Source organism: Rana temporaria, chromosome 3 (genome assembly GCF_905171775.1).
Source record: "Rana temporaria chromosome 3, aRanTem1.1, whole genome shotgun sequence".
NCBI lineage: Eukaryota > Metazoa > Chordata > Amphibia > Anura > Ranidae > Rana > Rana temporaria.
Window position 1 is genome coordinate 7,268,779 of NC_053491.1, and position 26,456 is coordinate 7,295,234.

At 48.2% G+C, this 26,456-nt stretch overlaps 1 protein-coding gene across 2 annotated transcripts in view; it reads left to right on the forward strand.

The window, feature by feature from the left end:
- RASGRF1 (Ras protein specific guanine nucleotide releasing factor 1) overlaps positions 1-26,456 on the forward strand; it is a 155,624-nt gene that overhangs the window by 108,911 nt on the left and 20,257 nt on the right. Inside the window, exons 17-23 of one of the 2 annotated variants that reach the window (XM_040342192.1) lie at positions 2,535-2,705; positions 6,730-6,810; positions 7,152-7,258; positions 11,174-11,286; positions 16,731-16,791; positions 19,981-20,084; positions 23,109-23,193. In XM_040342192.1, coding sequence (XP_040198126.1) covers positions 2,535-2,705; positions 6,730-6,810; positions 7,152-7,258; positions 11,174-11,286; positions 16,731-16,791; positions 19,981-20,084; positions 23,109-23,193 — 722 coding nt within the window. The remainder of the gene's footprint in view (positions 1-2,534; positions 2,706-6,729; positions 6,811-7,151; positions 7,259-11,173; positions 11,287-16,730; positions 16,792-19,980; positions 20,085-23,108; positions 23,194-26,456) is intronic. The other variant, XM_040342193.1, reaches the window with a different exon arrangement.

Consider the following 26,456-nt stretch of genomic DNA (forward strand, 5'->3'; position numbering starts at 1 on the left):
ACGCAAACGACGTAAAAAAAAAACGCCGGGCGGTCGTTTGTTTCTGAATCGGCGTAACTCCTCATTTGCATATTCCTCGCGTAAAAATACGGAAGTGCCACCTAGCGGCCAGCCTGGAATTGCAGCCTAAGATCCGACGGTGTAAAACAATTACACCTGTCGGATCTTAGGGATATCTATGCGTAACTGATTCTCTGAATCAGGCGCATAGATACGACCAAGCGCACTCAGAGATACGACGGCGTATCAGGAGATACGCCGTCGTATCTCTTTCTGAATCCGGCCCTGTAATTGGAAGGCAGCTCCTGTGAGATGTGAAGGAATCTCTGCAGTGGTAAAACAAACCAAGAGCGCCACTCTAAGTGCAGCATGTCACATTGATAGAAGTTTATTAAGACAAATGGCAACTCTAGCTCCTGGAAACACAGTGATCCCTGGTGGTCCCTTACCCCGAGTGGAGCAGTGGATCCCCAGGACTCTTCACATCCTAATAAAATGTGGCCACCCCGACCCTTGTGCGGGTCGCAGCCAGGTATGGGGACAAAAAATAGGCCTAGGCATTTTAGATTGAGCAACCGGGGGGGGGGGGGCGGTGCTTCGTGGCGGCGGTTAATGATGGGATGTGGGGTTCCAGCACCTTGTACCTCTGGACCCCTTTACATTACACAGCACCTTGCACCTCTGGGCCCCTTTACATTACACAGCACCCTGCACCTCTGGGCCCCTTTACATTACACAGCACCCTACACCTCTGGACTCCTTTACATTACACAGCACCCTGCACCTCTGGACTCCTTTACATTACACAGCACCCTACACCTCTGGACTCCTTTACATTACACAGCACCCTGCACCTCTGGACCCCTTTACATTACACAGCACCCTGCACCTCTGGGCCCCTTTACATTACACAGCACCCTACACCTCTGGACTCCTTTACATTACACAGCACCCTGCACCTCTGGACTCCTTTACATTACACAGCACCCTACACCTCTGGACCCCTTTACATTACACAGCACCCTGCACCTCTGGACCCCTTTACATTACACAGCACCCTGCACCTCTGGGCCCCTTTGCATTACACAGCACCTTGCACCTCTGGGCCCTTTTACATTACACAGCACCCTGCATCTCTGGACCCCTTTACATTACACAGCACCCTGCACCTCTGGGCCCCTTTACATTACACAGCACCCTACACCTCTGGACTCCTTTACATTACACAGCACCCTGCACCTCTGGACCCTTTTACATTACACAGAACCCTGCACCTCTAGACCCCTTTACATTACACAGCACCTTGTACCTCTGGACCCCTTTACATTACACAGCACCCTGCACCTCTGGACTCCTTTACATTACACAGCACCGCACCTCAGGACCCCTTTACATTACACAGCACCCTGCACCTCTAGACTCCTTTACATTACACAGCACCGCACCTCAGGACCCCTTTACATTACACAGCACCCTGCACCTCTGGGCCCCTTTACATTACACAGCACCCTGCACCTCTGGGCCCCTTTACATTACACAGCACCCTGCACCTCTGGGCCCCTTTATATTACACAGCCCCCCTGCACCTCTGGGCTCCTTTATATTACACAGCCCTCCCTGCACCTCTGGGCCCCTTTATATTACACAGCACCCTGCACCTCTGGACCCCTTTACATTACACAGCACCCTGCACCTCTGGGCCCCTTTACATTACACAGCACCCTACACCTCTGGACACCTTTACATTACACAGCACCCTGCACCTCTGGACCCTTTTACATTACACAGAACCCTGCACCTCTAGACCCCTTTACATTACACAGCACCTTGTACCTCTGGACCCCTTTACATTACACAGCACCCTGCACCTCTAGACTCCTTTACATTACACAGCACCGCACCTCAGGACCCCTTTACATTACACAGCACCCTGCACCTCTGGGCCCCTTTACATTACACAGCACCCTGCACCTCTGGGCCCCTTTACATTACACAGCACCCTGCACCTCTGGGCCCCTTTATATTACACAGCCCCCCTGCACCTCTGGGCTCCTTTATATTACACAGCCCTCCCTGCACCTCTGGGCCCCTTTATATTACACAGCACCCTGCACCTCTGGACCCCTTTACATTACATAGCACCGCACCTCTAGACCCCTTTACATTGCACAGCCCCCCACAGTTTGTTACACAGACACCCCCCTAACAGTTCTGGACCCCCTGCATTTTACACTGGGGGGAGACGTGACATGCGGCCCGCGGCCCACCGGGCATATGCCGGTGTGCCCTATTATGGCCTGCTGACAAATGTTTTTTTACATTGCGTCTATGTGAATTGCCATTTGTCTTAATAGATTTGCTTTTATTGAGACATGCTGCACTTAGAGTGGCGCTCTTTCTTTTGTATGTTATAGCTCTGTATCTAGAAACGCATTCCAGACTGCGTTTCTATGCTGGGGAACCTTCCCCTCATCTGCAGATACAAAGATGTGGGTATTGAACATATTACACTTACATTACAAATTTTATTACAGATTTTACACTCTTCTCCTATAACAACGGCATTGTGATGACATCCTGCCGAGAGCACGACAGCAGCCGCAGCAACTTATCAGCAGCCTCGGCCTTTGCCATAGCAACAGCCGGAGCCAACGAGGGCACTCCCACCAAGGAGACCTACAGACGGATGTCTTTAGCAACAGCAGGTAGGAGCAAATGGACGTTTCCAGGAGGCGCATTGAGTCGCAATTTTCAGCTGGTCATGTCACGCATTCATGGTCATGGCGTTCTAGAATCGGAGCATCCATAAGTCACTAGTCTACGCCTCAGGTGTGCAATGGTAAGAGTACCGGAGTATGGAATCTACGGGAATAGGTGAACTTGTCAAGGACCTCTAAGTACAGGGGATATAGGTGGGGGTGCTTGGTTATTGTGGTTGGATTTGGTTTGGTGGAAACAGGGTAGTGCTAAGAGAAGAGGGAAGTGAGGGCAGTAAAAAGGGAAATGAAAGAAGGGTAGACTGGGCAGGGGAGTGGCTCAAAGAAGAGGAAAGTGGGGGCAGTAAAAAGGGAATAGGAAGGAAGGCTATAGACTGGGCAGGGGAGTGGGTCAGAGAAGAGGAAAGTGAGGTCAGTAAAAAGGGACTGGGACAGGAAGGAAGGGTAGACTGGGAAGGGGAGTGGCTCAGAGAAGAGGGAAGTGGAGGCAGTAAAAAAAGAATGGAAAGGAAGGGTAGACTGGGCAGGGGATTGGGTCAGAGAAGAGGAAAGTGAGGTCAGTAAAAGGGGAATGGGACAGGAAGGAAGGGTAGACTGGGCAGGGGAGTGGCTCAGAGAAGTGCAAAGTGGGGGCAGTAAAACAGGAATGGGAAGGGCAGACTGGGAAAAGGAGTGGCTCAGAGAAGAGGAGAGTGTGGGCAGTAAAAAGGGAATGGGGCGGGTAGGAAGGGTAGACTGGGCAGGGGAGTGGTTTAGAGAAGTGGAAAGTAGGGGCAGTAAAAAGGGAATGGGATGGGAAGGAAGGGTAGACTGGAGAGAGGAGTGGCTCAGAAAAGATGAAAGTCAGGGCAGTAAAACGGGGAGAATGGGCAGGGGAGTGGCTCAGGGAAAGAGTAAAGTGGGGGCAGTAAAACAGAAATGGGAAGGGCAGACTTCGGAAAGGGCGTGGCTCAGAGAAGAGGAGAGTATGGGCAGTAAAAAGGGATTGGGAAGGGAAGGAAGGGTAGACTGGGAAGGGGAGGGGCTCACAAAAGAGAGAAGTGAGGGCAGTAAAAAGGGATTGGGAAGGAAGGGTAGACTGGGCAGGGGAGTGGCTCGGAGAAGTGGAAAGTGGGGGCAGTAAAAAGGGAATGGGAAGGAAGGGTAGACTGGGCAGAGGAATGGCTTAGAAAAGAGGGAAGTGGGGGTAGTAAAAAGGGATTGGGAAGGGTATAGACTGGGCAGAGGAGTGGCTCAGAGAATAGGAAAGTGAGGGCAGTAAAAAGGGAATGGGAAGGGAGGGAAGGGTAAAGACTGGGCAGGGGAGTGGCTCAGAGAAGAGGGAAGTGAGGGCAGTAAAAAGGGAAGGAAGGGTAGACTGGGCAGAGGAGTGGCTCAGAGAAGAGGGAAGTGGGGGTAGTAAAAAGGGATTGGGAAGGGAAGGAAGGGTATAGACTGGGCATGGGGAGTGGCTCAGAGAAGAGGGAAGTAAGGGAAGTAAAAAGAGAAGGAAGGGTAAAGACTGGGCAGGGGAGTGGCTCAGAGAAGAGGGAAGTAAAAAGAGAAGGAAGGGTAAAGCCTGGGCAGGGGAGTGGCTCAGAGAAGAGGAAAGTGAGGGCAGTAAAAAAGGAATGGGAAGGAAGGGTAGACTGGGCAGAGGGTTGGCTCAGAGAAGAGGGAAGTAGGGTCAGTAAAAAGGAAATGGGATGGGAAGGAAGGGTAGACTGGGCAGAGGAGTGGCTCAGAGCAAAGGGAAGTAGGGTCAGTAAGAAGGAAATGGGATGGGAAGGAAGGGTAGACTGGGAATGGGAGTGGCTCAAAGAAGAGGAAAGTGGGGGCAGTAAAAAGGGAATAAGAAGAAAGGGTATAGACTTGGCAGGGGAGTGGGTCAGAGAAGAGGAAAGTGAGGTCAGTAAAAAGGGACTGGGACAGGAAGGAAGGGTAGACTGGGCAGGGGAGTGGCTCAGAGAAGAGGGAAGTGGAGGCAGTAAAAAAAGAATGGGAAGGAAGGGTAGACTGGGCAGGGGAGTGGGTCACAGAAGAGGAAAGTGAGGTCAGTAAAAAGGGATTGGGACAGGAAGGAAGGGTAGACTGGGCAGGGGAGTGGCTCAGAGAAGAGGGAAGTGGAGGCAGTAAAAAAAGAATGGGAAGGAAGGGTAGACTGGGCAGGGGAGTGGCTCAGAGAAGAGCAAAGTGGGGGCAGTAAAACAGGAATGGGAAGGGCAGACTGGGAAAAGGAGTGGCTCAGAGAAGAGGAGAGTGTGGGCAGTAAAAAGAGATTGGGAAGGGGCTTACAGAAGAGGGAAGTGAGGGCAGTAAAAAGGAAATAGGGCGGTTAGGAAGGGACAGAGGACTGGACAGAGGAGTGGCTCAGGGAAGAGTGAAGTGGGGGCAGTAAAACAGAAATGGGAAGGGCAGACTTTGGAAAGGGCGTGGCTCAGAGAAGAGGAGAGTATGGGCAGTAAAAAGGGATTGGAAAGGGTGGGAAGGGGAGGGGCACACAAAAGAGGGAAGTGAGGGCAGTAAAAAGGGATTGGGAAGGAAGGGTAGACTGGGCAGGGGAGTGGCTCAGAGAAGAGGTAAGTGAGGGCAGTAAATAGGGAATGGGACGGGAAGGAAGGTTAGACTGGGCAGAGGAGTGGCTCGGAGAAGTGGAAAGTGGGGGCAGTAAAAAGGGATTGTGAAGGGGAGTGACTCTTAGAAGGGAAAACGAGTGCAGTAAAATGGGAGGGGAAGGAAGGGTAGACTGAGCAGGGGGGGGGGGTGGCTCAGGTCCTCACCCCAAAAGGACTTTTCTGGAGATGAAGAAAAAGCAATCCAGTAGAACAGTTTTTTATGGAATTTCTCTAAAGAGAGAATGTAAGGTCCTACATGGCCTTAAAATGGTTCTAAACACTGCATTTCATGCATGAGGGTATAAAAAACCTTAAAGTGGATGTAAACCCTGTTCATGAAATCTGAGCTGTGCACATATATCTGCAGTTTGTCGTATCTCTCTTCAAATCTGAAGTCCGGTGGCTTTCTCCTGCTCTGTTCTTTCGTTATTAGCATAACGTCTGACAAGTTATCCGTCAACTGTGATAAAACCAGGCTGAATTTTGTAGATTAGCAGAGAGCTGGTCTATTCACAGCACAGCTCTGCGTTTTTTCCTTTCTATTTCTGACTATTTAGAGGGGGGGGGTGTGCCTTTCCTCCAATCAGCTGTCTCGCAGTGTATGGCAGGAATCCACACCCATAGTTGAATCAGGAAGAGAAAATTCTAACAAGATGTGCACTTTCTAAACCGTATATAAAGCGGAAGACTGCAGATAGTTACATAGTTAGTCAGGTTGAAAAAAGACACAAGTCCATCCAGTTGAAACCACAAAAAAAAAAAAAAAAAAAAAAAAACACAGTACAATCCTATACACCCAACTCCATACCCACAGTTGATCCAGAGGAAGGCAAAAAAAACAGCAGAGAATGATCCAATTTGCTACAGCAGGGGAAAAAATTCCTTCCTGATCCCCCGAGAGGCAATCGGATTTTCCCTGGATCAACTTTACCTACAAATCTTAGTACTCAGTTATATTCTGTACATTTAGGAAAGAATCCAGACCTTTCTTAAAGCAATCTACTGAGCTGGCCAGAACCACCTCTGGAGGGAGTCTGTTCCACATTTTACAGATAAACATGTACAACTTATGTAGGAGGATTTGTTTCATCTCTGTGTATCATCTGAGGCTGTTCACTTCACTGGGTGGGTGTAGGATAGGGTTTACATCCACTTTAAGTGTGCAGCTCGCCCCTCCCCCCCCCCCATTACTTGTAAACCACTTAACAATTTTTTTCCCGCGCTCTCACTCCCACAAATGTATAATCCTATACATAAAGCGCACATTCTCCACTCCATGCCTCCTCTTCACTGACATGTTCGTGCACGGCTCACTCACCGGAAACCTTTTCACCCCCCCCCCCCCCCCCATTACAGGTAGTCATAAACAGCATTAGGTATCTGGTGGTATTGCATTATCCACTGCTTTATATCTTAAGGGAACATCTCAGACCGGATCCTCGGTATCGGCGCGCCCACACCTTCAAATTCCCATAACAGATCTTCGCTCAGAGAGGGAGGTAAAAGGAAAAAATACCTCTCATGGTGCAGTATATCAGCATTTTATTCAAACAATGTTAAAAGAAAAATCACACTTTTACCATGTTGCAAGATGTTTCACAGCATTCAATCAGCTTGGGAACGCCGGTTTGCGCTCCACCTGCGTTCCAAAATGGCGGAAGTGACGCGTCCCGATTTAGTCCCACCCTAAGTGACTATCGGGAAGCGTCACTTACGCCATTTTGGAACGCAAAACGCCATAACAATAAAGTATTTCTTTATCATTTGCCCCATATAATCTCTAAGGTCTTCATTTCCATGATATACAATTTATGTAACACGTAATCCTTTTATATTGCAGGCTTCCCATCGGATCAGAGGAACGGAGACAAGGAATTCGTCATCAGAAGAGCCGCCACAAACCGCGTCCTGAATGTCCTGAGACACTGGGTGTCCAAACACGCGCAGGTACTCCGCAAATCAGCACCGCCCATCATTTGGCGTTTTGTATGATGTCATGTGATACATTGAACCTGATGCAATAGTTTGCTGTGATTTGATCCGCGGTTGTGTTCTTAGTGGTGTATATGCTTTTAAAAAAAAAATATCGGGCCAGATTCTCCAAAAAGCGCCTATCTATAGCGTAGCGTATCTCAGATACACTACGCCGCCGTAACTTAGTGAGGCAGGTCCCGTATTGTCAAAGAACTTGCGGCCAAAGTTACGGCGGCGTAGTGTAACTGTGCCGGCGTAACCCCGCGTAATTCAAAGTAGGCTAGTGTGGGCGTGTTTTATGATAATGTATCGTGATTTACGCTTTTAACGAACGGCGCATGCGCCGTCCGTGAACGTATCCCAGTGCGCATGCTCAAAATGACGCCGCAAATAGTCAATGCTTGCGACGTGAACGTAAATTACGCCCAGCCCCATTCACGGACGACTTACACAAACAACGTAAAACACGACGCTGTTCGTACGTTTCCGACGTCCATACCTAACATGACTTACCCCTGCTTTATGAGGGGTAACTTTACGCCGGCGTATGTCTTACATAAACGACGTATCTTGCTACGCTGGGCGCACGTTCATTCGTGAATCGGCGTATCTAGCTCATTAGCATATTCGACGCGTAAATCTACCGAAGCGCCACCTAGCGCCCAGCGTAAATAGGCAACTAAGATACGACGGCGTAAGAGACTTACGCCGCTCGTATCTTAGCCGAATTTATGCGTAACTGATTCTAAGAATCAGCCGCATAGATACGACGGCTCTCATTCGGACTTACGATGGCGTACATGGCGCTACGCCGTCGTAAGTCCTTTCAGAATCTGGGCCAAGGTATTTATTTTATTTATTGATTTTTACATGGTCACTTTAAGGTTGTAAAGGTAAAAAAAAAAAAATCCTAAATATCTTCCTTTCCCTTGGTGCCGTCCTCCTTCACTTACCTCATCCTTCCATTTTGCTTTTAAATGTCCTTATTTCTTCTGAGAAATCCTCAATTCCTGTTCTTCTGTCTGTAACTCCACACAGTAATGTGAGGCTTTTTCCCTGGTGTGGAGTGTCGTGCTCGCCCCCTCCCTTGGACTACAGGAGAGTCAGGACGCTCTCTACACTGCAGATAGAGAAAGAAGCTGTGTGTTAGTGGGCGTCCTGACTCTCCTGGAGGAGAGATGTGGGGTCTTATTGACCACCCCTCATCTCTTCAATAAAAAATAAAATAATAAAAAAAAAATTCAAACGCCCCTGTCCCCGGTAGCTCGCGCGCAGAAGCGAACGCTCACGCAAGTCCCGCCCACATATGTAAACGCCGTTCAAACCGCACATGTGAGGTGTCGCCGCGTGCGTTAGAGCACCAGCAACAATTCTAGCCCTAGACCTTCTCTGTAAATCTCAACTGGTAACCTGTAAACATTTTAAAAGCATCGCCTATGGAGATTTTTATGTATCAAAGTTTGGCGCCATTCCATGAGTGTGCGCAATTATAAAGCGTGACATGTTAGGTATCTATTTACTCGGCGTAACATCATCTTTCATATTTTACAAAAAAAAATGGGCTAACTTTACTGTTTTGTTATTATTTAATTCATGAAACCGTTTTTTTTCCAAAAAAAAATGCGTTTGAAAAATGATTGCGCAAATACCGTGCGAGATAAAACGTTGCAATGACCGCCATTTTATTCCCTAGGGTGTCTGCTAAAAAAAACATATATAATGTTTGGGGGTTCTGAGTAATTTTCCAGCAAAAGAATGATGATTTGTACATGTAGGAGAGGAGTGCCAGAATAGGCGCGGTATTGAGGTGGTATAAAAGCCCGGTATTGAAGGGGTTATTAATAATTCTGATCACTTTTATTGCTGTCTCAAGGAATGTAAACATCCCTTGTGACAGTAATAGGTGGTGACAGGTCCTCTTTATGGAGGGATCTAAGAGACCACAAATCCCTCCTTTGTTTCCGGCTTCCTTTCCGGCTTCCTTCCAGTCTCAGCCTATCCAGCGGAAGTGCCGGATCGCGGATCGGGTCTCCTGGTGGGAGTGGAGGCCCAAAAAGGTGGTGGGGGGAGGGGATGGGGGGGGTGGGACTTCATCCTATGCATTAAGGTGAAAAAACATCCGACAGTACCGGCCCCCCCCCCCCCCCGAACCCCTGTTTTACTTACCTGACCCCTCAAAAGTCCCGCGTGCGTCCATGTGATGGTCTTCGGTTCCCAGCCTGCCCGTTGATTGGCTAGGCTGGACGGATTGATAGCAGCGCAGCCATTGGCTGGCGCTGCCGTCAATCACAGCGGATGATACGGCGCACCGGGGGTCGGGGCCGAGTGATACATTTGGCGACTATGCCCGCCACTGTATCATGGGAGCGCGCTCGCAAAAGCTTTCCACCATGCTCGCTCGCATGAAGGTGGAAAGCTTTTGCGAGGAGGAGCCGAGACAGCCGCCGGCGGGACCCCAGAAGACAGGTTTAGGTGGGCACTCGGGTCTGGTTAACTGTCACCTGAAAACAAAAGGCACTGTGATTGGACGCCCGATAGAGAGGACCGGAGACATCGAGGAGCGTGGACGTGGAGGACGCCACCGTGACCCACAGCGAGACAGGTAAGTCCCGACTCCTGGGCGATGCACACTGGCAGCATTTGATGGGGCACAATAGCAGCAATTCATGGGGCACAGTGGCAGCAATTCATGGGCACACTGGCAGAAATTAATGGGGCACAATAGCGGCAATTAATGGGCACACTGGCAGAAATCAATGAGGCACAATAGCAGCAATTCATGGGCACACTGGCAGCAATTCATGGGAACACTGGCAGCAATTCATAAGCACACTGGCAGCAATTAATGGGGCACAATAGCCGCAATTAATGGGCACACTGGCAGCAATTCATGGGAACACTGGCAGCAATTCATGGGAACACTGGCAGCAATTAATGGGGCACAATAGCGGCAATTAATGGGCACAGTGGCAGCAATTCATGGGCACAGTAGCAGCAATTCATGGGGCACACTGGCAGCAATTCATGGGACACAGTGGCAGCAATTCATGGGCACACTGGCAGAAATTAATGGGGCACAATAGCGGCAATTAATGGGCACACTGGCAGAAATTAATGGGGCACAATAGCAGCAATTCATGGGAACACTGGCAGCAATTCATGGGGCACAGTGGCAGCAATTCATGGGGCACAGTGGCAGCAATTCATGGGAACACTGGCAGCAATTCATGGGAACACTGGCAGCAATTCATGGGGCACAGTGGCAGCAATTCATAAGCACACTGGCAGCAATTAATGGGGCACAATAGCCGCAATTAATGGGCACACTGGCAGCAATTCATGGGAACACTGGCAGCAATTCATGGGGCACAATAGCGGCAATTAATGGGCACAGTGGCAGCAATTCATGGGGCACACTGGCAGCAATTCATGAGGCACACTGGCAGCAATTCATGGGGCACAGTGGCAGCAATTCATGGGGCACAGTGGCAGCAATTCATGGGGCACAATAGCGGCAATTAATGGGCACAGTAGCAGCAATTCATGGACACACTGGCAGCAATTCATGGGGCACACTGGCAGCAATTCATGGGGCACAGTGGCAGCAATTCATGGGGCACAGTGGCAGCAATTCATGTGCACACTGGCAGCAATTAATGGGGCACAATAGCGTCAATTAATGGGCACATTGGCAGCAATTCATGGGCACAGTGGCAGCAATTGATGGGTACGGTGGCTGCGTTTGATGGGCACAGTAGCTGTAATTGATGTTTTTTTTCAGTTGGTTTGCGCCCCCCAAAAAAATGTTGCGCCCCAGCCGCCACTGAAAATGTTATGTATGTAAAGTTGAAGTAAAGCAAACGTTCGATCTTCTGGGTTTTCTTCCAGGATTTTGAGACAAATCTCCAGCTAAAGAGTAAAGTGATCGGTTTCCTGGAGGAAGTCATCCACAACCCGGAGCTGCTGGCACAGGAGAGGAAGGCCGCAGCCAACATTATCCGGTGAGAATATAATAATATATATAATAATATATACATGAACACTCCATGCCCGTCATCCCATATGAGCCTATAATGTGCCATGGAAATGTACTGCTACTACAGGCCTTGTACTGTCTGTATGACATTATTCACAGTGCTGGATACTTCTTCCAGGTATTTATCACTTTAGTAGACACCACTACTACACTGCTACTCCCTCTCTACTACACTGCTACTGCCTCTCTACTACACCACTACTACACTGCTACTACCTCTCTACTACACTGCTACTCCCTCTCTACTACACCACTACTACACTGCTACTCCCTCTCTACTACACCACTACTACACTACTACTACCTCTCTACTACACCACTACTACACTGCTACTACCTCTCTACTACACCACTACTACACTACTACTACCTCTCTACTACTACACTGCTACACTGCTACTCCCTCTCTACTACACTGCTACTGCCTCTCTACTACACCACTACTACACTGCTACTCCCTCTCTACTACACCACTACTACACTGCTACTCCCTCTCTACTACATCACTACTACACTGCTACTACCTCTCTACTACACCACTACTACACTGCTACTACCTCTCTACTACACCACTACTACACTGCTACTACCTCTCTACTACATCACTACTACACTGCTACTCCCTCTCTACTACATCACTACTACACTGCTACTACCTCTCTACTACACCACTACTACACTACTACTACCTCTCTACTACTACACTGCTACTACCTCTCTACTACACCACTACTACACTGCTACTACCTCTACTACACCACTACTACACTACTACTACTACCTCTCTACTACACCACTACTACACTGCTACTACCTCTCTACTACACCACTACTACACTGCTACTACCTCTCTACTACATCACTACTACACTACTACTCCCTCTCTACTACACCACTACTACACTACTACTACCTCTCTACTACATCACTACTACACTGCTACTACCTCTCTACTACACCACTACTACACTGCTACTCCCTCTCTACTACACTACTACTACCTCTCTACTACACCACTACTACACTACTACTACCTCTCTACTACTACACTGCTACTACCTCTCTACTACACCACTACTACACTGCTACTCCCTCTCTACTACACCACTACTACACTGCTACTCCCTCTCTACTACACCACTACTACACCACTACTACCTCTCTACTACACCACTACTACACTGCTACTACCTCTCTACTACACCACTACTACACTACTACTACCTCTCTACTACTACACTGCTACTCCCTCTCTACTACACCACTACTACACTGCTACTCCCTCTCTACTACACCACTACTACACTACTACTACCTCTCTACTACACCACTACTACACTGCTACTACCTCTCTACTACACCACTACTACACTACTACTACCTCTCTACTACTACACTGCTACTACCTCTCTACTACACCACTACTACACTGCTACTCCCTCTCTACTACACCACTACTACACTGCTACTCCCTCTCTACTACACCACTACTACACTACTACTACCTCTCTACTACACCACTACTACACTGCTACTACCTCTCTACTACACCACTACTACACTACTACTACCTCTCTACTACTACACTGCTACTACCTCTCTACTACACCACTACTACACTGCTACTACCTCTACTACACCACTACTACACTACTACTACCTCTCTACTACACCACTACTACACTGCTACTACCTCTACTACACCACTACTACACTGCTACTACCTCTCTACTACACCACTACTACACTGCTACTACCTTTCTACTACTACACTGCTACTGCAGTGATCTCCACGAGCTTCCAGGTCTTTACGGGTCACTGCGATTACTGTACTGTGAAGTATGACGGCGCCGCACTACTGACAGCAATAACTGTACTGTATTAGACATGTGCACTGCCGAAAAATTAGTTCATTTTCGTTTCATCAGTTTTTTTAGGTTTTTCCGGAAATTCTGAAAATTCGGAAATTCGGAAATTTAAAAATTCGGAAATTTGTAAATTCGAAAATTTGGAAAATCGAAAATTTGGAATTCGGAAACTCAGAAATTCGAACATTCAGAAATGTGAACATTTTCGAATTCTGAGCGTTCAAATTTCCAATTTTCAAATTTCCTAAATTAAAGTTTTAGAATTTTGGTACCCAAAGTTTTAGAAATAGCAAATATTCACATTTCGGAAATTCAAAATTTCGGAATTCGGGAATTAACGAATTTGCCAAAATTTGTTAAAAAACGAAGGGCCAGATTCACAGACGAGATACGCCGGAGTATCTGCTGATATCTGCTGATACTCCGGCGCATTTTCAAATTTGCCGCGTCGTATCTTAATTTGTGATTCACAAAAAAGATACGACGGCTTTTGGCTAAGATCCGTCAGGCTTACGGCTTCGTACGGCTTCGGATCTTAGGATGCAATACTTCGGCCGCCGCTGGGTGGAGTTTGCGTCGTTTTCCTGCGTCGGGTATGCAAATTAGCTTTTACGGCGATCCACGACGGTTTTCGTGTTCGTTACATCGTCGCTAGTAATTTTTTCCCGTCGCAAAGTTCAGCCTGCTTTTACATGGCTTAACTTTAGACGAGCCATGTTAAAGTATGGCCGTCGTTCCCGCGTCGAATTTCCCCCAAAATTTTTTTGCGTAAGACGTCCGGGAATCCGAAAGTACGTTACGCACATCGCCGTTCAAAAAAAATGACGTCACTTCGCGCAAAGCACGGTGGGAATTTCAAAACGGAGCATGCGCAGTACGTCCGGCGCGGGAGCGCGCCTAATTTAAATGGTACACGCCCCATTTGAATTAGGCGGGCACTTTACGTTACACCGCTGTAAGTTTACAGGCATGTGCTTTGTGAATCAAGCACTTACGCTGAAAACTTGCGGCGGTGTAACGTAAACGGGATACGTTACGCCGCTGCGCAGGTACGTGAATCTGGCCCTAATTTGGGACTAAACGAATTGCACATGTCTATACTGCATACAACCATTCTGAATATGAAGCACAGGAGACTTAGGCTGCGTACACACGATCGGTCCATCCGATGAGAACGGTCTGATTAACCGTTTTCATCGGTTCAAACCGATCGTGTGTGGGCCCCATCGGTTAGTTAACCTTCGGTCAAAAAAATAGGAACTTGCTTTAAAATTGAACTGATGGACGCCTAACCGATAGGTCAAAACCGATCGTTAGTATGCAAAAGCATCGGTTAAAATCCCGCGCATGCTCAGAATCAAGTCGGCGCATGCTTGGAAGCATTGAACTTCGTTTTTTTCAGCACGTCGTTGTGTTTTACGTCACCGCGTTCTGACACGACCGGTTCATTAACCAATGGTGTGAAGGCGCGACGGACCATCAGTCAGCTTCATCGGTTAACCGATGACAATGGTCCTTCAGAGCGCTCTCATCGGACGGACCGATCGGGTGTACGAGGCCTAAGAAGATTATTGCAGCCATAACTTCTCTAATGTCGGCGTCTCCCAACTACAGCCCGCGGGTAACATCCGGCCAGTCATACCCCAGGCATTTTTTTTTATACATTGGACCATATAGTAACCTCCTTTATTTGGGCTCCACACCCAGTGGGCCATATTCTGAGTAAAGTTACAATGGCGTAACTCAGGATACTCCATCGTAACTCCCTTTTTTGACCCGTGTATCTATCCTCCTGATTCTCAGAATCAGTTTTGCATAGATACACTTAAGATCCGCCATCTGTAAGTCACTTACACTGGCGGATCTTAAATGCAATGACGCCGGCCGCCGCTAGATGGCATTTAAGTGAAGGAGTCATTTGCGTATGCAAATGATCCTTCTACGCCGATTCACGAACGAGTTCGCGTCGCGTAACCGTCGCTAACGTCGTTTGCGTAAGCGGAAACTTACCCCTGCTATATGAGGGGTAAGTTTCCGCAAGTCTCGCGTAGGCCATGTTACGGATGGCGTCGGGTCCCCGTCGTGTTTTTTCGTCGGATACGTCGTTTACGTTAGTCGTTCTTGAATACGACTTTACGTCAATGACGCACACGTCGGCGTCATTGACGTTTTCCGCCGAGAACTGGAGCATGCGCACTGGGCTTTTTGCAGCCCGGCGCATGCCCAGTTCTTTTGTATCGGGGGCGCGCTTCATTTGAATAGAAGCCGCCCCCTTGGAGATCCGCCAGGCTACGCCGGGACACTTACACTCCGCTGTCCCAACTTATGGAGCAAGTGGTTGGGGAATACAACACCTGCTCCAGTAAGTTGGGACAGCGGAGTGTAAGTGCCCTAAGCGAAGCTGGCGGAGAGATACTCAGAATATGGCCCAGTGTAACTAAATCTACTCCTCACCTGCGGCTTGTGCTAGGTGGGCTGGCGCTAACATGCGCTCAGATGTACTATTGGGCAGCAGTGTTGGCAACTGTCAGATGGAGGTTTGCTCAGGTGAAGAATAACCCTGCGGTGGTATTGGAAGTTGCCCTTCTGGGCTCCTAATCTGAACTGAGTAACTTGGATGTAAGGGGGGACTCTGCTGGGTTCACAAGGATATAAGGGAGCACGAGGGGAGTCTGTTAAACACGCTTTGATGTAAGGGGGGTAGGGGGGCTCTTCTGGGCTTATATGGATATAAGGGGGTACTCTGAATGTACGAGGGGGGGGGGGGCGATCTGTAGGACACACAATGATTTAAAGGGGGGGCACTGTTGGACACACATGGATGTAAGGGGCACTCTGCTGTATACACATGGATGTAGGGGAGGGGACTCTGATGTATACACATGGATGTAAAGGGGGGACTCTGTTGGACACACATAGATGTAAAGGGGGGACTCTGCTGGACACACATGGATGTAAGGGGGGGACTCTGCTGGACACACATGGATGTAAGGGGGGACTCTGCTGGACACACATGGATGTAAGGGGGGACGCTGCTGGACACACATGGATGTAAGGGGGGACGCTGCTGGGCTCATATGAGTATAAGGGGGGACTCTGGATGTAGGGGGGACTCTGATGGGCATGTGATATCACCGCCCCACCTCTTCACCTCGTCCAATCAGAGAACAATGGTGCTTGAGCAGAGTGAGCGACCTCCCGTGTTAACAAAGCAGCAGGGCCGCCGCTAGGCAGATAACTGCGAGCAGCACCGTTCTCCCAGGAAACATAATAACATTTCGTATCAAGGCGTCGCACTACTGACATCCCAGTCTGTGACAATAGTGGGATGCGCCCTCAGCCTCCGTTCCTGCTAAGCCACACCCACTGAAGCGGTTCCAGGGGGGCGAAATGCATCAGTGTGTCTTAGGAGGAGCTGAGGCCCCTTCCCACTATAATCACAGACTGGGCTGCCAGTAGTGCGACGCCTTCATACTGCGCTGTGATGTCACACAATGAATGGGAATGAAGAGACTGATTATTGATACTTTCTATCTTTTAGCACATTGACCCAGGAGGACCCCGGGGACAGCCAGGTCACCCTGGAAGAGATTGAGCATATGGTAAGTGGCGCCAGTAAGTCATTCCGCTTCTCCCATATAGGTAACATGTCCTCCGACTTGGACTTTACGGGCCAGATTCAGAAAGGAGTTACGACGGCGTATCTCCAGATACGCCGTCGTAACTCTGAGTGTGAGGCGCAAGACGCTTTCCCCGACTTGTTCATTCCCCGACTTGTTCATTCCCCGACTTGTTTATTCCCCGAATTGTTTATTGCCCGACTTAGTTGGGGTAGGCGGTACACTTTGGTGCGGGTGGGTCAGCCACGCCCTGTGACCTTTGACCTCTGGGAACCCGCCTTCTGACCTTTGACCTTTGGGGGAGGTCCCTGTTCCAATTCCTGAGTCCTAGCCATATTCTTCAATGGGAAACCCTAACCCCAACCCTAACCCCTAAGCCCTAACCCTAATCAGATACGCCAGAATTTGTCTAAGTTACGACCGGCGTATAAGTCTCTTACGCCGTCGTATCTTGGTTGCATATTTACGCCGGCCGCTAGGGGCGCATCCGTAGATTTACGCGTAGAATATGCAAATGAGCTAGATACGCCGATTCGGAAACGTACGTGCGCCCGGCGCATTGATATACGTCGTTTACGTAAGGCTTTTGTCGGCGTAAAGTTACCCCTGCTATATGAGGCGTAGCCAATGTAAAGTATGGACGTCGGAACAGCGTCGAATTTTACGCGGTTTACACCGTCTGCGTAAATCGTACGCGAATAGGGCTGTGCGTAAGCTACGTTCACGTCGAAAGCATTGACTATTTGCGACGTGATTTTTGAGCATGCGCACTGGGATACGTTCACGGACGGCGGAGCGTCAATTACGTGGGGTCACGAGTCATTTACATACAGCACGCCCACTACCAGCCTACTTTGAATTGCGCGGGCTTACGCCGGCCAATTTACACTACGCCGCCGTAACTTAGGGCGCAAGTTCTTTCTGACTAAGGGACCTGCCTCACTAAGTTACGGCGGCGTAGTGTTTCTGAGATACGCTACGCCCCCCTAAAGATAGGCGATTCTATCTGAATCTGGCACTATATGTTTTTTTCTTTTTACCAAGACGCATGTATAGGGTCTCATAAAAAAAAAAAACTCTGTCCCCTGGCCGGCGCTGAGCGGTGTCGGCATTCCGGTGTCTCATAAAAAGTCAAAAATGCGACGGGCCTGGCCACAGAGAAGACTGGTCTTGCAGGAGAAAACTTTAGGATGGAGATGGCAGTTCTTGCCTATGCTGGGCTTCTTAACCCCCTATGTGCCCACAGTACACAAATATGAGGCCTCTTGGTGGGAGGACCTTGGCGCTGAGCAGCAGCCATAGGTGTGAGCAGCCCATTGCATTAAGGTGTGTACACGCCTTTCTCTGCAGACTCAGCTGCACTGCACAGTGAATGAATGGGAAATGCTCTGTGCTGTGCGGCTTCGTCTTCATTCACAAACTGAAGCATAGTGAACACAGTCTTAGTACAGTCTTAGTACGCCGTCGGATCTAAGGTGCATATTTACACTGGCCGCTAGGTGGCGTTTCGGTAGATTTTCCGCGTCGAGTATGCAAATTAGCTAAATACGGCGATCCACGTACGTCCGGCGCATTTTTTTACGTCGTTTCCGTAAGGCTTTTCTTGGCGTATAGTTACCCCTGCTATATGCAGCGTATCCTATGTTAAGTATGGCCGTCGTTCCCGTGTCAAATTTTGAATTTTTTACGTCGTTTCCGTAATTCGTTCGCGAATAGGGCTTTGCGTAGAATGACGTTCACGTCGTAAGCATTGGCTTGTTGCGGGTTAATTTCGAGCACGCGCACTGGGATACCCCCACGCCGTTCAAAAAAAACGTCATTTACGTCGGGTCAAGACGTATTAACATAAAACACGCCCCCATCACATCCATTTGAATTGCGCGCACTTACGCCGCCAAAATTACACTATGCCGCCGTAACTTACGGCGCAAATTCTTTGTGGATACAGAAAATACGCTGTAAGTTATGGCGGACGGAAAGATGCGCCACGGTACGTGGATCTGGCCCTTTGTTGTTTGTTTGTTTTTTTTTACGTTTTTTTTTTTAATACATATCGGCCTAAACTGAGAAAGAAATTAAAAATGTTTATATATTTTTGGGGGATATTTATTATAGCAAAAAGTAAAAAATATTTGGGTTTTTCTTTCTATTTTTTTTTTCGTTTATAGCGCAAAAAATAAAAAACGCAGAGGTGATCAAATAAAAATAAATAATTTTGCTTGGGTACAACATTGCACGCGCAATTGTCAGTTAAAGCGACGCAGTGCTGTTTCGCAAAAAAATGGCCTGGTCGGGATCGGTGGTTAAAAACTTCCGGAGCTGAAGTGGTTAACCATGCTAGAGCCATTTTTCTGTTTTTTTTATTATTATTATAAAAGATAAGGAATACGTATTTTGTTTTTAATGACAAACCAGTTGTTGTTTTTTTGTGATTTGCCTTGTAAAATTATATATATTTTTTTAATTTTTGTGATTTTTTATTTTTTTTTAAATAAAAAGAGTTTAAATATTAATTGTTAAAGTGGTTCTAAGGACCAGATTCACATAGAACTGCGGTGGCGTAACGTTTTCGCAAGTGCCTGATTCACACAGCACTTGCGATGAAAACTACGCCGTGGCCTCCCGCGTGTGCCATTTAAATTAGCCGCGCTCCCGCGCCGGACCTACTGCGCATGCTCCGTTTCCTAACTCCCGCCGTGCTTTGCGCGCCGTGACGTCATTTTTTCGAACGGCGACACTTCCGTATTCCCAGGCGGCTTACGCAAACGACGTTAAATTTAAAATTTCAACGCGGGAACGACGGCCATACTTTAGACAGCAATACGTTTGCTGACTAAAGTTAGGGCACCTAAAACGACGACTAACTTTGCGACGGGAAACTAGACTAGCGGCGACGTAGCGAAGGCGAAAATCCGTCGGGGATCCGCCGTAACTCCTAATTTGCATACCCGACCTGACTGTGAAAAAAGCTGCAGTAATTACTCCTTGGGAAGTGTTTCACAAAACTGAAATTCCTATTGCAGAGGGTGCCTAAAATCTTCCCTGTATCTTAGTGCATCCCCTGCAATAGAAATTTCAGTTTTTACGCTTATGTATTCGATGAATGAATTGAGAGATTTTGACTCTGGTGGTGTAGACTGGAACATCGTCTTATGATTGTGCTTTGTGCAGGTTTTGGGGACTCCGGTGGATCCCTTTGACTCCCTCTCGGCTCTGGAAAGTGCAGAACAGCTGACGTTATTGGACCATCTGATCTTCAAGCAGATTCCCTATGAGTAAGTGTCTTCGGATGTGGCCTGTGCTGACCTGAACAGTGTTGGATGTTGTAGGGTTGGGTTAGAACCCCAGTGAAGTTTTTTTTATTGCTCCCCTGATCGGTAGAGCCGCCCCTACAGTTTGTCCTGGTGACCATTGTCACTGAGACAGAAAATTATGAAAAATTAAAGCCATTCACCCAATAAATCTGCGTGTGCAGTACATTCGTCCTGTGCCCATTGGGCAAAAACAAATCTTCTTTAGGCTATTTTTTCATAGACTGTGTGGTAGAATACCGCATTATGGCCACTAGATGGTGCTGAGGAGCATAGAAAATACATAGGCCTTTTTTTTTTACACAAGAGATACAGTGTAACAATTATGGAGAACACAGCGAATTAGAATATAAATGCAGGGCCGCCATCAGGGGGGTACAGGCAGTACACCTGTCCCCAGGGGCCCGGATGGCAACCCCCTTTTTTTTAGGGGTCCCCAGGGGCCTGGAGGCCCCCAGGGCCCCAGATGGCAACCCCCCTTTTTTTATTTGATTTTTATAAAAAAAATATATTTTTTTAATATATTTTTATTTTATTTTTTATTAATTTTTTATTATTTTTATTTTGTTTTTATAAAAATATATATTTTTTTAATATATATATATATATATATATATATATATATATATATATATATATATATATATATTTTAGGGGTTATATATATATATATATATATCTATATATATATATTAAAGGTCCCCAGGGCCCTGGATATCAACCCCCTTTTTTTTATAAAAAAAATAAAAAATATATATTTTATTTCTTTTTTTTCTTTTATATATATATATATATATTTTTTTTAATTATTATTAAAGGGCCCAGAGGTCCCAGGGCCCCAGATGGCAACCCCCCTTTTTAAAAAAATATATATACATTTTTTATATATATTTTTTATTTATTTTTATTAAAGGGCCCAGAGGTCCCTAGGGATGGCTACCCCCCTTTTTTATATATATATTTTTCTTTATTTCTTCTTTTTTTTGTAAAGGCCCCCCCCCCTGCTTCTCAATTCGCGGCAGCCCCCCGCTTCTCAATTTCAGGCGGCAGCACCCCCCCCCCCCCCCTGGTTCTCTGCTCCAGGGGGGACATGCCTGAAGCTGTGTAAGGGGCCCCATAATTCCTGATGGCGGCCCTGTATAAATTTAACCCTTTTTTTGGGCTCTGACCCCCGCTGCTATGATCACCTAGACGAGAATGACATTTCACTCGCCTCCTGCTGCCTCGTGGGATGTGGACGTCCTATATCCTACGAGGCGTTCTATGAATGGGGGGGAGTAAACAGATTTTGCACATGTGCAGACAGAGTGCATTGTTCTATGAATAGAGGATGGTAATGACTCTTGGGATATATGATGTTGATATGATAGTAGGCCATACTATCTTCTGTTTGCAGAACAGTGTGTAGACCAGGGGTGTCGATCTCAATTTCGTTGCGGTGCCACATCAGCAGTAAGGTTGCCCTCAAAGGGCCAGTTGTATCTGGGGCGCGCTACGTACAGCGCGCAGGGTTCGGGAGTGCGCTATGTGCCGGGTGCAGTCTTCGGGAGTGCACTACATTCAGAGTGCAGGGTTTGGGAGTGCGCTACATTCAGAGTGCAGGGTTTGGGTGTGAGCTACGTGCAGAGTGCAGGGTTTGGGTGTGAGCTACGTGCAGAGTGCAGGGTTTGGGTGTGAGCTACGTGCAGAGTGCAGGGTTTGGGTGTGAGCTACGTGCAGAGTGCAGCGTTTGGGAGTGTGCTATGTGCAGAGTGCAGGGTTCGGGAGTGCGCTACGTGCAGAGTGCAGGGTTTGGGAGTGCGCTACATACAGCGTGCAAGGTTCAGGAGTGCGCTATGTACAGCGTGCAGGGTTCAGGAGTGTACTACATGCAGAGTTCAGGAGTGCTCTACGTACATCGCGCAGAGTTCAGGAGTGCGCTACGTACAGAGTGCAGGGTTCGGGAGTGCGCTACATTCAGAGTGCAGGGTTTGGGTGTGAGCTACGTGCAGAGTGCATGGTTTGGGTGTGAGCTATGTGCAGAGTGCAGGGTTTGGGTGTGAGCTACGTGCAGAGTGCAGCGTTTGGGAGTGTGCTATGTGCAGAGTGCAGGGTTCGGGAGTGCGCTACGTGCAGAGTGCAGGGTTTGGGAGTGCGCTACATACAGCGTGCAAGGTTCTGGAGTGTGTTACATACAGCATGCAGGGTTCAGGAGTGCGCTATGTACAGCGTGCAGGGTTCAGGAGTGTACTACATGCAGAGTTCAGGAGTGCTCTACGTACATCACTCAGAGTTCAGGAGTGCGCTACGTACAGAGTGCAGGGATCAGGAGTGCGCTACATACTGCGTGCAGGGTCCCGGCATGCGATACGTACAGAGTGCAGGGTTCAGAAATGCACTACGTACAGAGTGCAGAATTCAGGAGTGCACTACGTACAGAGTGCAGAGTTCAGGAGTGCTCTACGTACAGAGTGCAGGGTTCAGGAGTGCTCTAGGTACAGAGTGCAGGGTTCAGAAATGCACTACGTACAGAGTGCAGAATTCAGGAGTGCTCTATGTACAGAGTGCAGGGTTCAGGAGTGTATTATGTACAGAGTGCAGGGTTCAGGAGTGCTCTACGTACAGAGTGCAGGGTTCAGGAGTGTATTATGTACAGAGTGCAGAATTCAGGGGTGCCCCACAAACCCTGGAGTTCCGGCTGTAAAACTGGGTGCGAGGCCCACATGACCAGGCTTGGTGGGCGGGATTCAGGGTTTGACATATGAGATGTGATCATCATTGGGGAAGGGAGGGGGCGGTATGGTCCAGGAGCCGTACTGGGATTAGAGAGGAGGACAACGCTGGATCCACTGGCCGTGTTATTACTGCACAAGGAGACCACCTACGGTAAAGGGGGGAGGAGTCTATTTGTGTGGGAGGGGGAGGAGTCTATTTGTGTGGGAGGGTGACATTCCTCTGAATACCTGGAAAGGGTGACTATCGCTCCATCTTTTATTGTTTTTTCCACAGGGAGTTTTTCGGTCAGGGGTGGATGAAAACTGACAAAAATGAGAGAACTCCGTATATAATGAGCACAAGCAAACACTTCAACCATGTAAGTCATTGGTGGAGCAGAATCAACGTCATAGTGCGACTTCAGTTCTTGATGGTGATTGGTTGTAAACTTTTCCATATACCCAGTGAAGTGATTGGCCTCAGGTGATACACAGAGATGAAACAAGGCAGGCAGCGGGCATGTGTAATCCAGTAGACAGTTCTGAGGTCAGGACAGGCAGCGGGCATGTGTAATCCAGTAGACCGTTCTGAGGTCAGGACAGGCAGCGGGCATGTGTATCCAGTAGACAGTTCTGAGGTAAGGACAGGCAGCGGGCATGTGTATGCAGTAGACAGTTCTCAGGTCAGGACAGGCAGCGGGCATGTATAATCCAGTAGACCGTTCTTAGGTGAGGACAGGCAGCGGGCATGTGTAATCCAGTAGACAGTTCTGAGGTCAGGACAGGCAGCGAACATGTGTAATCCAGTAGACAGTTCTGAGGTCAGGATAGGCAGCGGGCATGTGTAATCCAGTAGACAGTTCTGAGGTCAGGACAGGCAGCGAACATGTGTAATCCAGTAGACCGTTCTGAGGTGAGGACAGGCAGCGGGCATGTGTAATCCAGTAGACAGTTCTGAGGTCAGGATAGGCAGCGGGCATGTGTAATCCAGTAGACAGTTCTGAGGTCAGGATAGGCAGCGGGCATGTGTAATCCAGTAGACAGTTCTGAGGTCAGGATAGGCAGCAGGCATGTGTAATCCAGTAGACCGTTCTGAGGTGAGGACAGGCATTGAACATGTGTAATCCGGTAGACAGTTCTGAGGTCAGGACAGGCAGCGGGCTTGTATAGTCCAGTAGACAATTCGGAGGTCAAGATAGGCAGCAAGCATGTATAATCCGGTAGACAGTTCTGAGGTCAGGATATTATTATTATTATTTTTGTTCAGGATTTATATAGCGCCAACAGTTTACGTAGCGCTTTACAATATAAAAGGGAGACAATACAGTTATAATACAATAAAATACAAGAGGATTGAGAGGGCCCTGCTCAGAAGAGCTTACAATCCAATAGGATAGACAGCGGGCATGTATAATCCAGTAGACTGTTCTGAGGTCAAGACAGGCAGCAGGCATGTATAATCCAGTAGACTGTTCTGAGGTCAAGACAGGCAGCAGGCATGTGTAATCTAGTAGACAGTTCTGAGGTCAGGACAGGCAGCAGTCATGTGTAATCCAGTAGACAGTTCTGAGGTCAGGACAGGCAGCAGGCATGTGTAATGCAGTAGACCGTTCTGAGGTCAGGACAGGCAGCGGGCATGTGTAATCCAGTAGACCGTTCTGAGGTGAGGACAGGCATGTGTAATCCAGTAGACAGTTCTGAGGTCAGGATAGGCAGCGGGCATGTGTAATCCAGTAGACAGTTCTGAGGTCAGGATAGGCAGCGGGCATGTGTAATCCAGTAGACAGTTCTGAGGTCAGGATAGGCAGCAGGCATGTGTAATCCAGTAGACCGTTCTGAGGTGAGGACAGGCATTGAACATGTGTAATCCGGTAGACAGTTCTGAGGTCAGGACAGGCAGCGGGCTTGTATAGTCCAGTAGACAATTCGGAGGTCAAGATAGGCAGCAAGCATGTATAATCCGGTAGACAGTTCTGAGGTCAGGATATTATTATTATTATTTTTGTTCAGGATTTATATAGCGCCAACAGTTTACGTACCGCTTTACAATATAAAAGGGAGACAATACAGTTATAATACAATAAAATACAAGAGGATTGAGAGGGCCCTGCTCAGAAGAGCTTACAATCCAATAGGATAGGCAGCGGGCATCTGTAATCCAGTAGACCGTTCTGAGGTCAAGACAGGCAGCGGGCATGTATAATCCAGTAGACTGTTCTGAGGTCAAGACAGGCAGCAGGCATGTGTAATCCAGTAGACAGTTCTGAGGTCAGGACAGGCAGCAGGCATGTGTAATCCAGTAGACAGTTCTGAGGTCAGGACAGGCAGCAGGCATGTGTAATCCAGTAGACAGTTCTGAGGTCAGGAAAGGCAGCAGGCATGTGTATCCAGTAGATAGTTTAGAGGTCAAGACAGACAGCAGGCATGTGTATCCAGTAGATGGTTCTGAGGTCCGGATAGGCAGCGTACATGTGTAATCCAGTAGACAGTTCTGAGGTCAGGACAGGCAGCAGGCATGTTTTATCCAGTAGACAGTTCTGAGATCAGGACAGGCAGCAGGCATGTTTTATCCAGTAGACAGTTCTGAGATCAGGACAGGCAGCAAGCATTTGTAATCCAGTAGACAGTTCTGAGGTCAGGATAGGCAGCGGGCATGTGTAATCCAATAGACAGTTCTGAGGTCAGGATAGGCAGCAGGCATGTATAATAGAGTAGACAGTTCTGAGGTCAGGACAGGCAGCGGACATGTTTAATCAAGTAGACAGTTCCGAGGTAAGGATAGGCAGCAGGCATGTGTAATCCAGTAGACAGTTCTCAGATCAGGACAGGCAGCAGGCATGTATAATCCCGTAGACAGTTCTCAGGTCAGGATAGGCAGCAGGCATGTATAATCCACTAGACAGTTCTCAGGACAGGCAGCAGGCATGTATAATCCAGTAGACAGTTGTCAGGTCAGAACAGGCAGCGGACATGTGTAATCCAGTAGACCGTTCTGAGGTCAGGATAGGCATCGGGCATGTGTAATCCAGTAGACCGTTCTGAGGTCAGGACAGGCAGCAGGCATGTATAATCCAGTAGACAGTTCTCAGGACAGGCAGCGGGCATGTTTAATCAAGTAGACAGTTCCGAGGTCAGGACAGGCAGCAGGCATGTGTAATCCAGTAGACAGCTCTGAAGTCAGGGCAAGTAGTGAGTAGTCCGGTGCAAAGCTGAGGTCAGCAATGATGAATCCAAATGATCGTCAAGGCACGTCGGGTAGGGCGCCAGGTACTAGGTGTTATCACAGACCCAGAGCTTTGGGCTTGTGATGTTTAAATTGAGCGCCACAGTGGTGCGACCAAAGATTGGCAGAGGAGGAAGGGCAGCCTGAGCCGACCGCTACCTAGCAACTAGTGCGTTTGCTTGGGAAGCTGCGCCATCACCGGCCAATCAAAACAGGAGACGCGTCAAGTGGGGAGAGGAAAGCGGATACTTGCCGCAAAGGAGGAGCCGCAGCCGCAGCTCTCCTAACCAGCCGATAAGTCAAAGATCCTCATTTTCATAATATTTTACTTGGCGCCTCAATAAAGACTTATACAGAGTGCAATCACGTTATACAGAGTGCAATCCCTTTATACAGAGTGCAATCCCTTTATACAGAGTG